At 40.4% G+C, this 12,556-nt stretch overlaps 3 protein-coding genes across 3 annotated transcripts in view; 1 reads left to right on the forward strand and 2 right to left on the reverse strand.

Moving 5' to 3' along the window:
• LOC117292483 (caveolin-1-like) overlaps positions 1-12,556 on the forward strand; it is a 29,769-nt gene that overhangs the window by 10,590 nt on the left and 6,623 nt on the right. The window lies entirely within an intron of this gene.
• Positions 1,476-9,603, reverse strand: LOC117292482 (solute carrier organic anion transporter family member 3A1-like). The gene is made up of 5 exons (XM_033774541.1): positions 9,472-9,603; positions 8,965-9,109; positions 4,645-4,829; positions 3,697-3,761; positions 1,476-3,420 (listed from the first exon to the last, which is right to left on the reverse strand). The coding sequence occupies exons 1-5, from the start codon at positions 9,582-9,584 to the stop codon at positions 3,185-3,187; spliced, it is 744 nt and encodes a 247-aa protein (XP_033630432.1). The 5' UTR covers positions 9,585-9,603; the 3' UTR covers positions 1,476-3,184.
• LOC117292449 (solute carrier organic anion transporter family member 2A1-like) lies at positions 9,615-12,222 on the reverse strand. The gene is made up of 4 exons (XM_033774485.1): positions 12,174-12,222; positions 11,328-11,663; positions 10,666-10,830; positions 9,615-9,673 (listed from the first exon to the last, which is right to left on the reverse strand). Exons 2-4 carry the CDS (start codon positions 11,602-11,604, stop codon positions 9,615-9,617), a joined length of 501 nt encoding a protein of 166 aa, XP_033630376.1. The 5' UTR covers positions 11,605-11,663; positions 12,174-12,222.

Genomic DNA, 12,556 nt, shown 5'->3' on the forward strand with positions numbered 1-12,556 from the left:
GTTTTTGAAACCTCTCGGAAAGTTTCAAGTTGGCTTACCAGATGACTAATGTATTCTCTCACGGTTTGGTTGTGTGACTCGGTGGTTTTTAGTAGTGCAACGTCCAAGGGTAGAACTGCTTCTCTGCCGTAGAGGAGGAAGAAGGGGCTGAATCCAACGCTGTTATCCGCTGGGCTACTCCGATAGGCAAACTGGATCGAAGGAATGAACTCATCCCAATCTGTGTGAAACTTATTAACATAATGTGAGATTGTATCCAAAATAACACTGTTAAAACGTTCTTGTACCGCATTACACTGTGGATGATATGCACTGGTATTTAATTTGTTAGTTCCCATGATTCTACAAACTTCTATCATCAGTTTACTGAGGAAGTTAGTTCCTCTATCGCTTAAGAGAAATTTGGGGCAACCGTGGTTGCATATTATTATTTCTTTATAGAAACATGATGCTACTGTACGTGCATCGGTTGATTTGATCGGTACCAGAATTGGCCATCTAGTACAGTGATCAGTGAAACACAGTACATATTGGTTGCCAGAACTAGATACAGGCAGTGGGCCAAGAATATCTACACTGACTCTCTCAAATGGACTAGCTGCACTAGTCATTTTGACTAAAGGTGCAATCACCTTATGTTTCGGTGTCTTTCTACGGGAACATGATTTGCATGAACGAACCCAGTTAACCTTGGCGACTGGGTACACTGGTGTCACTGTGGGTCGATCGGACGCTGGGTTGCCTGCTAGGTGGCTCACTGGAGCTAGATATGATACTGAGTGCGGCGGTCGGAGTTGCACTAGGGCTCGATTGTTTAGATGCTGAGTCCCCCATAAAGTGAACCTATTTACCCTATGGTATGCTGCTAGGTAACTATATACTTGCTCGGGTATTCAAATGCACCAAAGTATTTCTTATGCCAAATCAAGTCGCCACTCAACGTTTCAAGGTCCACCCACATCTTTTTATGAATGATGTAAAGAGTCTTATTACGGAAGCTTGCACGAGAAGAAAGAACTATCCCACGCCACCCTTCCACACAAAGATTCATTTTGAATCTCGAAAAAGTTCTATCTAAAAAGCTATTCTCTACATGCTTTCATGGGAAAGGAGAAGGTTGGGATGTACACAATGCTGGTATCCAAAGACGCTTGGATTTCCGTGCATGACAATGGTGCCCTGGGAACGTTCTGCTATATTGGACTAGTAGTAGGATTATGCATTTAAGGATTAGCTCTATCTATACATGTACGCTAATGGATGGGGGTTTAACAAAACACACACATTCACATACTTTCTTCTGTAAACATTTAGGTAAGCTTGCTTTACTTAAAATGACGTGGTTAACTTTGGACATGAACCAAACAGTAAATATATACATAAAAGAAACTCTATCGACTTAAAGGCACGGGACACCTTTGGTAACCGTCACTATATGGTGTATCCCAAAATATGCATACAACAACTCAGTGCAAATTTGGACTCAATGTTGGCCATCGAAGTTGCAAGAGAAAAGTGCCAAGAAAAACACACTTGTTGCACAAGTTTGTTGGCTTTCAGATGGTTAACGTTATTCAGATACTTCAGGCCTGAATCCTTTTAAATTTGAGTATAGAAAACTAACCCTTTCTACAAACCTACGTTATACTTCAGACTAGTGGAGTGTTTCTCACATAGTTTGCTCTCAACAGCGATCTCCATTGCTCGATACAAGTTTGATTAATATGCAATACTTATTTTGAGTAATTACCAATGGTGTCCGGTGCCTTTAAAAAGTCGTACCGTCAGTTAAAGAGCGTTTTATAAAGAAGTACTTTGCTATATATGGTCGAAACGTCAGGCCATTGAAAACCCTTTTTATGTTTTATTTATTTGGTTATACAGTAATTATGTTTCTATATGTCCATTTTGTCGGAAAGCATTTTTTCAACGGCTAATTCTATTGTCTAACTTTTATATACAACGTACATCGACCACCATTTAAATATGACGGCCATATACAGAAACTTGTTTAAAAGTACCCTATTTTTCGGTTAACAAATACAAAAAAAATCCCTTTCAAAACCGACTCTAAAAAGGCCGATTGTTGTATACAAAACTTTAGGTCGTGCTTTGCTGTGGCGGACATTCACTTTACTTTGCACAAATGCTACGAAGGTCAACTCCACAGGTAGAGCCTTAATGATTGAAGTCTTTAGTTCTTTCCTATAGGATCGTCTACCCGTTGTGACATCTTGACCGTCTTAATGGTTTCTTAAAGTCATGTCACAGAAGGCAATTTAAAGGCAACCAGCTCCAGACAATCTCAAAGAAAATTCATTCACGTTTCAGTTTCTTTACATTGCCATAGTAAGTTTCAGGTAGTGTCTCTTTAATATTGTGTTGCCGAAGTGTTTTTCGTTTCAATTACTCAATCATATAAAAAAACAGCCTGTGTGACTTTGCCTTCGCGCCCAGAATGAGCGTTAAAGGAGCGGATGGTTTACTTGGAATGATTGTTTGTTGTTCGCATTTTATTTGATGTTTTTGTCTGTTCACCATTTTTGCCATATTATTCCAATTACCCTTTCCTATGATGTATTCTAATCATATTCACGCAGCGTATATTTAGAAAATTTCGGTTAGCAAACGCCATATAGAGAAATGCGATGCGTCACTTCGCCACCATCAACCCCAATATAGACTCTGTATACTACTTCGCAAATACATGTTTGCGCGCACTATGGCAGCAAAATAAAGTGCCTGTCGAGGCCAATTTTTAAGCTTGTAACAATAACAACTTGATAAGCCAATAAAATCTTGTTTAACAGAAACGTGTTACCAGCCATAACATCCATAAAACGTAACTGGCTCCCAACTAATGGGAGACTTTGAAACGCTAGGTGGCAGCAGACTTACCAGGTAAATTTCCAATTGTTTACGTAGATCTGAGCCTGCGCACATTACCGAGAACAATGGATTTTACCTGGTAAGTCTGCTGCCACCAAGCGTCTCAAAAGTCTCCTATTGTTTTGCTCAGCAAAGAAACTTGCTAAGCAGTATTTCCAGCTAACCAGCTTTATGAAAGTTGGCCCTGGTCTTGATAACTTTATGGTATGGCTAACTCGGCGTGCAGTTAACATAATACATATAGCATGTGAAAGATCTATGGTCAAGTGTCTTGAGTTTCCCCTGGTTCCCTGTTTCAGTAGGTCACCTCAGCGTATCTAGGTCCAGGTTGCCTTCGTCGGGCTACCAGCCACAACATGAAGAACACTATTGCCTGCAGTACAATAATCGCACTGGACAACCCGAACAGAATCAGACGGAATCTTTCGATATCGTACACTTCACAGAATCCTCGCTCCCCGCAAAGGGTGTGCCATACCAGACACGAGGAATCGATGCAGGTTCCGAACAGCACCGGGAATGGTAGTGACCCTGGGGAAAAACAATAAAACAAATTTGACGAAGACTTTGGTGGCGAATGTGTTGCAATATTTCTACTTTAATATTAATTCTAACAAAGAAATAGCTTTAAATAAGCTACCATTAGTGCTTTAAAAGTTGTTGTCTCCCTGTAGTATCCTTTAAATCGTTGTACTGTTTTGCTTATGACAAATACATTATTGATCAACCCAATTAAGACCTTCAAGTATTACTTATAGTGTAAATTCATTCTTGCTCATTAGTAAGAATTTATACAGAATAACTTACCTAAGGTCAGGGCGAGGACACGGCTCAGACCAAGAGCAAAAGTTTTGTCTTCTGGATCGACGGAACTATAAATAAAAACAAGGTAATATATTACAAAGCAGTAAAATCCATCGTAAGATAAATTGTCAGTTTCACCATAGTGATTTGCATTGTGGCATCACACTTTACTAAGCAACCATGATTGATTCGCAGTTACGATCAATCTTAGCTCTTTGTGAAATCGTCCCCAAGTAAAGGTGTAGTGACAATGAGAAGGTGCGATTTAGTGAGCATCTTGTTGTGTTGGACACATTTCAAGCATCTTCGAGGATGAGCCGAGATTTGTTCGATGGGAAAATATTTAAAGGCAGTGGACACTATTGGTAATTACTCAAAATAATTATCACCATAAAACCTTTCTTGATTACAAGTAATGGGGAGAGGTTGATGGTATAAAACATTGTGAGTAACAGCTCCCTCTGAAGTGACGTAATTTTCGAGAAAGAAGTAATTTTCCACGAATTTGATTTCGAGCCCTCAAGTTTAGAATTTGAGGTCTCGAAATCAAGCATCAGAAAGCACACAACTTTGTGTGACAAGGGTGTTTTTTCTTTCATTGTTATCTCGCAATTTCGACGACCGATTGAGTTCAAATTTTCACAGGTTTGTTATTGTATGCATATGTTGAGATACACTAACTGTGAAGACTAGTCTTTGACAATTACCAATAGTGCCCACTGTCTTTAATAAACCATGCATAAAATCAACCACCATAGTATGGAATATCGGATGACCCTCTGTGGGGCGAGACACCCGGATGTGTTAAATATGAAATGGATGCCCATCTTTCAGGGAAATACTTCTGCCATTTTTTATTTTGATGACCTCTGTTCAAGGATACTTCTACCGTGACCTCTGGTCTAGGTGATGACCTTAACAGTGACCTCTGGTCAAGATGATGACCTTTACCTTATTATGATGATGTTTCTAGGAGAGCCGATGAGTCCCGTAATGAACACCCAGACGGCTGCCACGAAGACAAAGATGACGAAACTTGAGCAATCGGACTCACAGTGGCCAGGCGTTAGCGATGGGGGCGTGGTCGATGACTCTGATGACAATGGTAACTCCAGACAAGAACACCCTGTGTAGGTCTGTGCGTTAGTACGAATCAAATTTAGAATAATTATGGTTGTACCGAAAAAAAGGTAGATCATAGACTTTTTGTTCAACGTAATGCTGATTAAAATGTAAAATTACAAAGCAGGTACAATCAAAGTCAGATGTCAAAGTCTCAGCTAATTAATACGGTGTGTACTTGCTGAGAAAATAGCCCTGGTATTTTTACCAACGTCGACGCCGTCCACGTTTGGCAAGGTGGCAGCGGCTACCAACTACATTATTTCTGTCGCAGCGTCCACAACGGACACTAACCTTCAAAAATCTGAGAAATGGTTCACAGAGCGTGGATTGGAACTACAGGCTTGTACTTATGGAACGCCAAAGAGGCATTTAATCATCGGTGCTGGTCTTTTGCAACCGGTGATCAAATTTGTCATCGGTGCTGGTCCTATGCGATCGGTGATCAACTTTAGCGAGCGGTGATAAAACACGATCGGTGGTCCATTTTAGCGATCGGTCATGCATATTCATGATCGGTGATGGTATATAGCGATCGGTCATGCATATTCACGACCGTTGATGGCTTTTTGCAATCGGTGGTCAACTTTAGTGATCGGTGGTGGCTTTTTGCAATCGGTCAACTTTAGTGATCGGTGGTGGCTTCTTGCAATCGGTCAACGTTAGGGATCGGTGGTGGCTTTTTGCAGTTGGTCAACTTTTGGGATCGGTGATGGCTTTTTGCAATCGGTCAACTTCAGGGATCGGTGATGGCTTTTTGCATGCGGTCAACTTGAGTGATCGGTGGTGGTTTTTTGCAATCGGTCAACTTTAGTGATCGGTGGTGGCTTTTTGCAATCGGTCAACTTTAGGGATCGGTGGTGGCTTTTTGCAATCAGTCAACTTTAGGGATCGGTGGTGGCTTTTTGCAATTGGTCAACTTTTGCAACCGGTGATGGGATTTTGGGATATCCGAATTTTGCGTCCGGTCGGTGCAGGCCTACTTCAAAACCTATGATTGTGTAGATTGTGGATAATAGTTGTTGTTATTTTCTAGTTCACACCACCATGGAGGAATAAATTACACTCACCAGCGGGTTGACTGACTTGCCAAACATTTTTAGAAGAGTACCATTTTATAACTAAGTAAGGGGGAACGCAAAAAACATCAAATTAATCAGCTCTTTCTAAAAAGATAATAATTATAATAACAAATGGGTAGGAGAGGGTGTGGAAGGGTTATCCATGTCCCACAATTGGTTGTCGTCTTCCGGAAATGGTGTATGCCGGGGAAATACAAATATGTATACTCAGTGAAGGGAAATGTTTTAGAACAAGAGTCTCTACTGATAGTTTTGTGTGTAAGGGGAAATCTGAAATCATTCAAGTAGCCCTGTGTAAACAGACCCGGAGGTGAGAACATTATGACCACACAAAAACCGTTTTGATGGAAACACATATTATGTGCATCATGAATGTGATGGACAAACACAGACCGGGACGCACTCAACACGTTTTATAAAAGGCTAGGTAAAGTATTATACAAATATTTCCTTGTAATAAACGGAGAGGCACGTATTAATTGAATCCAAAGCGAAAAACGTACTGTACAAAGTTCTTAATTTAGGGGGGGGGGGTGTATAAAGTATAAAGATAAAAGAGTTAAATCTTATATAAAATTTTAGATTGAAAATAAGCTTTGCTCTAAACGTAATTTTGTTTTAAATTATTAATTAATTAACCTTGTGATCTTCATTTGCATATTTAATTAGTAAATCTTAGCAGAGCGCCATATCTCAAGAAGTATACTTCCGGGTCAACCGGAAGTTGGCCTATTTTTTGTTTCAGTTATACTAGACAATCAATCTTCATTTTTTGTTTCAGTTATAGACTCCTTTTAAATTTTTACTTTGGAAAACCGTGACCCCATGTTGACCTCTATTTTCGGGTCAACCTGAATTGGGACCAGATCTCAAGACCTATACAACCTATTTCAAACTTGTTCCAGTTTCCGCGACCCCATGTTGACCTCTACTTCCGGGTCAACCGGAAGTGGGACCATATCTCAAGAACTATACAACCGATGTTCAAACTTTTTTTTCAGTTGCACACTCCTTTGTGTTAAATATTAACTTTGAAAAATGTGTCCCCTTGTTGACCTCTACTTCAGGGTCAACCGGAAGTAGGACCATACCTAAAGAACTACACCACTAATTTTCAAACCCTTTTTTACTTAGAGACTCTTTGAGCATTAAGGATTAACCTTAACAAAATTTGGCCCCCATATTGACCTAGCTCTACTTCCAGGTCAACCGGAAGTGGGACAATATCCCAAGAACTTCACAACCTATGTTCAAACCTTTTTTCAGTTATAGCCTAACAAACAATACAGTATCGGGCCACCACCGATGACAAAATTGATCACCGGTTGCAAAAGACCATCACCGATGATTAAATGCCTCTTTGGCGTTCCATATAAATTACACTTACCAGCGGGTTGACTGACTTGCCAAACATTTTTAGAAAAGTACCTTTTTATACCCAGATAACATACATACATTGGGCAATCAGTTATTTCAAATTATTACATTATTGCAATAAAGATTTATTAATATCTACAATTTTTGGGGTAATTTATAGCAAAAAAAATCTCAACAAATTACATTACTTTGTCATTTTTTAATTGTTTCGACAATCTTAAGACATCCTTTGCCACAGCTTTGACACCCTGCCTTGAAAATTGCATATTATGACCAATGTCGGTTCAATGCCGGCCCAATGGTGGCCGTTACCAAATCAGTATTGGCACAAAAAAAGTTGTTTTATACCATTATTTGCCAAAATGGTGTGCAACTTCGAAACCAGTATTGGCCCAGAAAAAGTTTTCTATATATACCATTTTGTCAAAATGGCGTGGCGCTAAACAAAAAGTATTGGCCCAGAAAAGATTGTCTATGGTGCAGCTACAAAACCAGTGTTGGCACAATAGAGGTTTTCTACCATTTTGCCAAAATGGTGTGCTGCCAACAAACCAGTAGACAGATGACAGAAAGTAAAATTTAATTATCAGACGAAAATTCAACCAGCATTTTAACTCGTCAGTTTTTATTAATAAAATAAAAATGCAAAAAGTATATCAAACATATTAAATTTAAATGAAATTCCTTTGCAATAAAAAAGTTCATTACAATAAAGTGTAGTTGTCCATGATAAACATAAAACATAAAAAATGAAAAAACAGCAGCAATGAATAAATCAAATTAAAAATGCTGTGTAAAAACCAATAACATAATAAAGGAGGTATACATTTTAGAATTTTGTTTTATTAATAGTATTCGGTTTCTCAAAATGCCGGTACCATCGGGGTCGATTTCACAGAGAGTTAGGCCTAGTCAAAAAAGCAAAAAGCCATCACCGATCCCTAAAGTTGACCGATTGCAAAAAGCCACCACCGATCACTAAAGTTGACCGCATGCAAAAAGCCATCACCGATCCCTGAAGTTGACCGATTGCAAAAAGCCATCACCGATCCCTAAAGTTGACCAACTGCAAAAAGCCACCACCGATCCCTAAAGTTGACCGATTGCAAAAAGCCACCACCGATCACTAAAGTTGACCGATTGCAAAAAGCCACCACCGATCACTAAAGTTGACCACCGATTGCAAAAAGCCATCAACGGTCGTGAATATGCATGACCGATCGCTGTATACCATCACCGATCATGAGTATGCATGACCGATCGCTAAAATGGACCACCGATCGTGTTTTATCACCGCTCGCTAAAGTTGATCACCGATCGCATAGGACCACCACCGATGACAAATTTGATCACCGGTTGCAAAAGACCATCACCGATGATTAAATGCCTCTTTGGCGTTCCATATGTACTAGCCATGATGGGTAGTGCATGGGATCGAACCCTGACGATAACCTAAAGGAATGTGGGTTTACCCCGGTGTTTTTGGTTTCTTGCGAGCACCCTTGTCCTCAGGCTTCCGTGCTGCAGTTTATAAACGTCGTGCAATTTTGATGCATCTTTTGTATTAGTGTTAAATAGTAATGTTAAGCGATTGTCATGTTTCCAAAAAGATTCAAATGATGCTAAACGATTGTTATGTTTCCAAAAGGCTTCAAACGAAAATTTATTTGTCAAAACGATCTTTACGTGCCTCGTTTTCGGTTGCACCCGTACATCCAGCATGGCAAGGAGAGAAATAGGTGATACCATCCGATCCACAGTGTGGAATGAAGGCGGCTTCAGGATCACAGAAACAGTCTGAATTACACGGTGCGTCTAAACTGACGCTTTCTAATCTGCAAGTAGAAAGTTCAAATATGAGAATTGTGCCGCCATCTCAAATCAACAAGTTATATTTTGGTGAATGCTAATTTTATAGAAAACATTGTGCATAGCTGAGACATATGGAAGTCTCAGCTAAATGCAGATGACAGTGTCGCCTTCTATAAAAAAAAACTTACTAAACACTGGAAAGTCTTGCTTAACAGAAACTGGTTTGCCAGCCAAACCCTTCCATTAATTTACATTATTGCAACTGGTGCTACACTTATTGTTTGCATACCGAAATTTGTCAAGCAGTATTTGTTGTCTTAACAGCTTTATGAAATTGGTTCCTGTCGAACAACTATTACTATTATTGGGGCAAAGTTCAACTTACTCAGTTCCCTGGTAACCAACAGTCACGCCTGCCGTTGGTAAATTGTGGCATCCAATAAGCATTATAGTGATAACGAGGCCAGTGGACATCAAAGCAGTGACCCATCCTAGCATGGCCAACCCTCGTAACTTGAGGCCGAATACTTAGACTAAGACACCGCCGATAAGTGCACCCAACGCCCAGGCTGGGATGATGGCAAAACCTGGTGGCAAACAAAGTCATTTTAGGTTGCCTATTTATATTTTTATTTTGAGAAATAGTTTTTATTTGGCGCTATTTTTTATATTTTTTTTTAGGGAGGGGCGAAGTTTTAATTATGAGCCACATGTATGGAGCTCCTTAATGTTTACAAGGTGCTGCAGCTCATTCGAAGCCACTGCCTCCTCCAGAACCAAAGAGCCACACCCTCTCTCTTAGCGACAAGTGTAACTGTAACTAACTACGAATTCAAAAGGTCACAATGTGAAACACATTTGTGAACATTCCTTTCTTCAATCATCTGGTTATGTTTTCCAGAAAACCACCTAATAATGGATTGTTGTTGTCAGTTATTTGTGCTGACTCAGTTCTGCTGACGAGCAGAGTACACAGTTCGAAACGTCGACACCACTCCGGCTCTTTTCACACTCTTACATATGATAATAATGGTTGCACACACAAGTTCACCAATATTAGTTCAATATAACAAGATAGGTTTGCGGTAAAACCATGCGAAACTCTCTTTTGAGTAGTGTTGGTTCAAGAACCGAATTAAAGGAACACTTTGACTCCCATAAATGGCCGACCGTGTTAGTTCGCAAAGTAAAAGGAAAACCATGCAATTTCGAGGCAAGTGTGTGGATCATTGTATTCTACTTTTAAAACATCTTTCTAACTATATGCATTTTGTAACAAACGGTTGTTAAACGCTTTTCAAAGAACAACTCGTCCGATCCAAGGCAACGTGTTCCTTTAATAACGACTCAACGTTTCGACCCATGGACTGATCGTTCGCGGGAGAAGAGAAGGCGACCAAAGCGTGATCGACACGTTTAGTCGTCAACCACCGGTTTATTTCAGAACCAACACTACTCAAAAGAGATGTTCCCATGGTGTTTCCGCAAACCTCTCTTAGTTTTGTTTCAACCATGCAGAGGTTAAATCCTACTTCTCATCCATACACAAATTTACCAAAATAAAAAAACTAATAGATACCGGTTATATTGCCGGACGTGAACACGTCGATGCTGAACTGGTCTTGCATGTATTTTGGGAAGAAGGTTAATAGTGAATAGAAGAGGGCGTTCTCCGTGATGTACGACAGACAACTCAGACGGTAAATTGGATTCTTCAGAAGTCGCCATACTGAACGAGGCCACTCTGTGAAAATTAAGACAGAGAAAATGTTGAGGTGTCTACAAGATGTCCATTAGACCCTTATGCACATGATGTAATTTATGTAGGGCGCCCTTGCCTAAAAAATGATGTTGTTCATTGGCCAAACCTTTGAGCAGGCAGCTCGTACAAATCTGTGCGTTTCTATCGTTTCGCGTCATCATTTTTCCAAGATGGCGGCTGGATGATGCCAGTGCGTAATGTCCATTGTCAAGACTCCTCTTGAACAGTTAGAGCGAAACCCGGGGTCAGAATTGACCCGGATTCCGGATACCGGGATACCTTACCCAAATTTTAATAACTGTTAAAATAATGTTATTTATTAACCGTCAGATTCTGCGGCATTTTGACCCATTTCTGGGTAATTTTAGGTTCCATGTCACACTGACCCCTAAATGGGTCAGGCTCCACCACTGTACCCGGAATCCAGGTCAATTTGCAAGGCCGGTCCCTGTCTTTACAGGGCACCAGTCTTCATGTACCTTTGAGAGCCGCAAGAGCTGATGTCCCAACCTTCGTCCCGTCCTTTGTTCCCCTCTCTCTGTTGCTCTCCTCGACCTCCTTGATATCAGCATCCTCCTTCCCACGGCTCATGGGTAGACGGTTTGGGAACAAGAACAGAACAAACGAGAGAAGGAAATACGCCGTTGACATAATGATGAACCCCAGCCACCAGGCACCTACCCAGCCGTAGTCGTCTGGGGTGAGGGTGATCTCACTGACATCTACACGGTTGAAATCTACCCAGATGCCCAGCATAATACCGGCAATTGGGAAACCAAGGATACCACCGATCCCATAAACGCTGTCGAAAATTCCTGCATTGGGTAAAAGAAACACAGAATAAATAGCAAAATATTGTGTGTTATCCCTCTCTCTCTCTCGTTTGACAAATATTTATGGCTGGTATCCTGACAATTTCTGCTTAGCATTAAAATGTTCAGCAATGTTTTTATGCTTAAGCAGCTTTATAGAATTGGGCTCTGTCCCTATAGGCTTAGCCGCTGTTTCATGTATAGTTATTGCCCGCATCCACCCCTTGCATTTTTGTACCCACTCACCTTTATGTTTGGGGTCCATAATGATTGGTTGGATTTTAATTAACAAAAAAAAAAAAAAACAAGTTCAGTTCCCTGGGCTTGATTTTACAAAGAGTTAAGACTAGTCTCATCTCGAATAAGGACGAATTACTCGTCCTCTTTAACTTAGGACTAGCCTTGAGTGTTTAATAACCCCTAACGAGTCCTAGGACTTTAGTCCTAAGTTAGGACTATGTGAAATCGAGCCCTGTACCCATATTCCGGCTTTCCACACTTTTCTTGACCTACCTGATGCCAAGGCCGTTGTTCCTGTACTCGCGCTATCATCAATATAACACAGTGCAGTTCGCACGAGAGCTGATCTCGCGAGAGCACCGTTACAACTCGACTATCTAACCGCGTGGGGCCGATTTAACGACTTGTCCACAAGTCTATGTAACCACGTGAAACCAATATACTGTTTTATATCGTACAGAGGTGTTAAAATATCTGGATTTGAATGATCTTAACTTTCTCGAGAAACAACATGATTGTAGTTGTTGTTAAATTTGAATCGGGGATAATAAAGAATATCTATTTTGGTTTTACCCATATTATACACCGATGTAAATGTTAGCACTGCATTTTCGGCACTTCCCCGAGTTCTGTGGAAAACAAACCACAAAACTCGA

This window comes from Asterias rubens, chromosome 7 (assembly GCF_902459465.1).
Source record: "Asterias rubens chromosome 7, eAstRub1.3, whole genome shotgun sequence".
Classification (NCBI taxonomy): Eukaryota; Metazoa; Echinodermata; class Asteroidea; order Forcipulatida; family Asteriidae; genus Asterias; species Asterias rubens.

Bases quoted from the DNA above. Each gene is read 5' to 3' on its own strand.
- LOC117292482 (XM_033774541.1), bottom strand. From the start codon at position 9,584: ATGCTAGGATGGGTCACTGCTTTGATGTCCACTGGCCTCGTTATCACT. The intron at 4,830-8,964 runs GCACGTAAAGAT...ACTAACGCACAG, and splicing joins CGGGTGCAACCGAAAACGAG to ACCTACACAGGGTGTTCTTG. The intron at 3,762-4,644 runs GTAAAGGTCATC...TTTTATTTATAG, and splicing joins AGAAACATCATCATAATAAG to TTCCGTCGATCCAGAAGACA.
- LOC117292449 (XM_033774485.1), bottom strand. From the start codon at position 11,604: ATGCTGGGCATCTGGGTAGATTTCAACCGTGTAGATGTCAGTGAGATC. The intron at 10,831-11,327 runs GTACATGAAGAC...TAATTTTCACAG, and splicing joins AGCTCTTGCGGCTCTCAAAG to AGTGGCCTCGTTCAGTATGG. The intron at 9,674-10,665 runs GTATCTATTAGT...GTTTGCCACCAG, and splicing joins CACGTCCGGCAATATAACCG to GTTTTGCCATCATCCCAGCC.